Source organism: Nansenia antarctica (assembly GCF_963989245.1).
Source record: "Nansenia antarctica genome assembly, chromosome: 9".
Taxonomy (NCBI): domain Eukaryota; kingdom Metazoa; phylum Chordata; class Actinopteri; order Argentiniformes; family Microstomatidae; genus Nansenia; species Nansenia antarctica.
The window spans coordinates 44617326-44622325 of NC_137679.1; the positions used below are offsets into that span (position 1 = coordinate 44617326).

At 45.3% G+C, this 5000-nt stretch overlaps 1 protein-coding gene across 1 annotated transcript in view; it reads right to left on the reverse strand.

The window, feature by feature from the left end:
• Positions 1–5000, reverse strand: part of vps8 (VPS8 subunit of CORVET complex) — a 35366-nt gene that overhangs the window by 21670 nt on the left and 8696 nt on the right. The window contains exons 9-14 of the mRNA XM_080539831.1: positions 3385–3471; positions 2994–3061; positions 1504–1657; positions 1288–1347; positions 633–740; positions 323–403 (exon numbers count right to left, since the gene is read on the reverse strand). Coding sequence (XP_080395957.1) covers positions 323–403; positions 633–740; positions 1288–1347; positions 1504–1657; positions 2994–3061; positions 3385–3471 — 558 coding nt within the window. The remainder of the gene's footprint in view (positions 1–322; positions 404–632; positions 741–1287; positions 1348–1503; positions 1658–2993; positions 3062–3384; positions 3472–5000) is intronic.

Here is a 5000-nt window from a genome sequence, read left to right on the forward strand (position 1 = left end):
CATTATACAGCAGTTAGTTCCGACCAAGTAATTTGATTGGACAAGAGGCATTCCATGAGTGCCGATATACAGTATAACAGCGCTGGGACTTTTTAACTATATGTATCACTCCGCCGCACAGGTGTTCTATTGTTTGTGTTCAGGTTACTAGGCAACCGTCCAGTTGAAGTTCAATTGCGGAACTATTTTTTGTTGACGGAGCCAAAATAAATGATTAAATAAACCAAACAAATCATAATCTGTTGTCGCTTATTACTAACTAATAAATGGCGCTGTAGAACTGTCGTATAAAAGAGACAGGATGACAGGCAGGTGAACTCACGCTCAGACTGATGATGTCACAGTTCAGCTGCAGCTGTCGCTGTTTGATGACATGGATGGTCCCCGCCTCATCCTTCTTCACCTGGACACACACACACACACGCGCGCGCACGCGCACACGCACACGCAGACGCAGACGCACACGCACACGCAGACGCACACGCACACGCACACGCACACGCACACGCACACGCACGCGCACGCGCACACACACACACACACACCACACAGGTTTGAATAAAGCTTCATTTGTATACACACACAAACACATGAACACACATAGACAAAAACAACAGGAAGTGGGGTGTTACCAGCAGGAAGTGCACGGTGTGGCCCCTGCAGAAGGCCAGGACGGGGTTCACCACCTTCTGCACCGGGACAAAGTGCCACGCCAGCTGGGGTACGCTGGACGGGTCTGTCTGCAACAGAACCAACCAGAACCAACCAGAACCAACACATTAGGTTACATTACATTAGGCTAGGCTAGGCTAGGTTAGATTAGATTCAACTTTATTGTTATTGCAGAGTACCAGACAACGAAATGCAGTTTAGCATCTAACCAAATAGTGATATAAAACATGATAGTGATAGGTACAGTATGGCAAGTACGGTAGTTAGAGGTTTATACAGTTAAGGTAGCTATGTACAGTATGGTATGTACAGATGTATAAATATATCAAAGGATATACCATACCATGCAATGTGCCAAAAATATGGTATGTTATTGTGCAAAGGTAGTATTTGTAAACAGCAGTAGTGCAAAGGGTAAATGAGTGTTCACATCAACCTTCACTAAGGAGGGATGGAGGGAGGGGAGGAGGGAGGAGGGATGGAGGGAGGGGAGGAGGAATGGAGGGAGGGGAGGAGGGATAGAAGGAGGGAGGAGGGATAGAAGGAGGGATAGAAGGAGGGAGGGAGGGATGGAGGGATGGAGGGAGGGATGGAGGGATGGAGGAAGGGACAAACCTTGCCGTAGGGAAAGGTCATCCAGACTTTGAGCGATGGCTTCAGACCGATGACCAGAATCTGAGGAGAAAGAAAACACCAGAATGTTCTGACCCAACGCTGACAGACAGGGCTGGGAGATGGGGCGTAGGGGGTAGTGTGTAGGGTGTAGGGGGTAGTGTGTAGGGGGTAGTGTGTAGGGTGTAGTGTGTAGTGTGTAGGGTGTAGGGGGGGTACCTTGGTGAGTGAGGCCATAGCCAGGAGTGAGTACTGGGTGATGGGGTGGTCTTTGAAGTCGGGGGGGGCGTGGAGGGGCTCCACACAGCACACCTCCCCCTTAGAGCCGCTGAACAGACACCTGGACACACACGTACGCATGCCCATCACCCTCCTAGAGGGGGGGAGGGAGAGAGAGGGGGGGGGGAGAGAGAGAGGGGGAGAAGGAGAGAGAGGGAGGGAGAGAGAGAGACAGAGAGACAGAGAGAGAGAGAGAGACAGAGAGAGAGAGAGAGGGGGGGGGAAGGAGAGAGAGAGAGAGGAGAGAGAGAGAGAGACAGAGAGAGAGAGAACAGAGAGAGAGAGAGACAGAGAGAGAGACAGAGAGAGAGAAAGAGAGAGAGGGTTATTGCTGTAGCTCACTGCACTACACTGTTGTCAGTGTGCATTGTTGGTGGTGTGAGGGTGTGTTGTTGTCAGTGTACAGCTACATGGACACTGGGAATGCAGTAGAAGAAGTGATTCTGCATGCAGGGTCATCAACATGTAAACTAAGGTGAAAATGCATTTTAACATGCCAATAGATCATTTATATGACCTGTCTTCAGTTGTGCTTATGGAACGACACATCAGCAGCAATACTTTTAGAAAATATGATTTGAGTCTAGCCAAACACATCCATTATGTCAACAAAAACAAACAATACAGTATAATAACTCTATTATATCTCCTTACTCTATTATATCTCCTTATTTCGTTGGTTATGAAGAGGTAATAAGCGATTCTTTAAGAGAATACAGTATTTTGTAGTTTTTGTCTGAGAAATAAATAAAATAATAGTTTTTCAGTCATAATTTGTCCGCGAAATTTGCAATCTCAAAAATCATGAGAAAATCGTATGGTGAACCCAGTATGTTGAATCGTATCGTATCGTGAGTTGAGAGGATCGTTACATAGTGTCCATATCAAGGCTCCAGAACTCACTCCACTAGAGAACACAGAGGAGTGATTCATGATATCTGATGAATGAACCCAGCGTGTTCACCAGGCCTGTAGGGCACCACTGCCCCCTGCCTGTCACACATGGAACTGCAGGCACCTTTACCCAAACACCACCAGACCAAACCTCCCCAGACCAAACCTCCCCAGACCAAACCTCCCCAGACCAAACACCACCAGACCAAACACCCCAGAACTCTGCATCACCCCTGGTCACACATATCAACAACCTCTGCAAGGTCACATACGTTGGGGTTTATGGATTGTCTGTCAACTATTTTTATTTTATTTTTAATTAAATTTTTTAAGTTTTCTTCCTTTCTCCAGCACTGTTTCTGCTGATGTCTCTTGTTCTTCTACAAGGTTTTACATCATCAGATGACGGGTGACAGAGGTCCTGAGGTAAGTGCGTCAACATGACGTCAACATAGAACATGTAGGTGGTGGAAGGTGTGCTACGGTGGAGTCAGCCAATCAGCAGAGGAGAGGGGAGGGAGGGGGAGGAGTCTCACCTGAAGGCCAGCTCAAACACAGAACCTCCGCTGTCGTTACACACTGCCAGGGTGGGGTCATCTGTGAACTGAGGGGGGGGGGGGGTTACTGTACAGTAAATGCAGTAGAGAGATAGAGAGGAATAGATAGAGGTAGAGAGATAGAGAGAGATAGAGAGGTAGAGAGATAGAGAGGAATAGAGAGGTAGAGAGATAGAGTAGGACAGAGATAGAGAGGGGAGGGGTTACCTTGATAGGCAGGATGGAGAGAGAGAGATAGAGGAGTACAGTGATAGAGAGGTAGAGAGATAGAGACAGAGAGAGAGAGAGAGAGAGAGAGAGAGAGACAGAGAGACAGAGAGAGAGAGAGAGAGAGATAGAGATAGAGGAGTAACAGTGTAAGAGGGGGTACCTTGACATGCAGGATGGCTGTACCAGGAGGGTGGGCGTCAGTTATGGTCCTCAGCAGCTTCCCATTGGCCAGATCCCACATGGTGATCTGTCACATGATGTCACAAAGGCAAGGCAAGTTTTTTGTATAGCGCAGGTGGTGTGTGTGTGTCTGCCTGCCTATGTGTGTGTGTGTGTGTGTGTCTGTCTGCCTGCCTATGCAGAGGCGCCCCGTCCATAGAGGCAACCAAGGCAATTGCTTGGGGCCACCAAACAAAAAGGGCCTCCAATTTTTTTTTCACATTTTTTTTTTCTATTTTTTTTTTTTGCCAGATGGGAGTGTTACATTAGTTTTCTTAAGATAGGATAATAAATAAATCTGTTCAATGGGCATTTGCCAAAGTAGCCTACTGTTAATCAGTATTTATCCTGTATAGAATAGAATAGAATAGAATAGACTTTATTGTCGTTGTACAGTTGCCTATACAATGAAATTGTAGTGGCTCTTCCGAAGGTGCAAAAAAACAGAAAACATATTCACATATTCACAAACATATACACATATAAGATAAACATTTATGAACATGTCTTATGTCTACTGTTCAGTGTCTTTGACACAGTGTATGGTGTATATGAAGATGTTATGACGTTTTATCATGAAAATAATGAACAGCAAGCTAGATCCAAAACTAGGGCCGGTGGAGGAGGGCAAGTGTCACATTGGACAGACTACCAAAACAGAAAAATAAAGTATCTTAACGACAGCAAAAGTGATGGATGTCAGAAATACATTACCTGGAGATTCAATAAGGTACTTTTATATGACAGGATATGGGTTAGGGTTATATGACACCTGTAGCGGGATAGATAGATAGATAGAGCCAAAAGTAAAAAGTCGCTGAGAGACGAAAGCAGGGTCTGGGCTGGTAATTGTATGACGCGCCAAACAATCCGCTGAGATGAAAAGTACGTTTTAGAGCATTTATTGAATAGAACAATCAAACTTGGCGACGTACAAAAATAATCCATAAGCGATCAAAACCAGAAAAATAACAAACTATGCGTATAGAATATGCGTATAATGCGGTCAACAAAAATACATCGCTCCCCTCTCTCTCCACTACCACCATGCAAGGTGCGCAGGTGCTTAAATTACCTTGCAATATCACCCCCCATAACCATATGACTTCTCAATACGGTGATCTAGGCAATAAACAAACAATCAAAGTAAACTCACAATAAACCCATTAGCCTGTTATACTAAATACCCCCTAAATCATATTCATACCTCCTACAACACCTCAGGCCTTTGGGTCGGGTGGTTCATCCACATGGATGGAGGCAGACTGAAAGGACACACATTCATTGCCTATTTCATAAATGTTCTCCATATAACGACGTCGATCATTGATCGGCAACGACACTATATAATAGTTTGCCTAACTGGCCATCGGATTTGGGCTCCTAATATCTAAAAAGCACTACGGTTTTCTTATTTTATCGGATTAAAGTAGCGAAGACCAGAAATTCCCATTGACCGCCAGTCAAACTTCTCCCCTTCTATCACCCAAAAAGGGGCGTGATCATTCTGATGACAGGGAGATGACGCGCAATTGCTCTGATGAATTGTAGTTTATT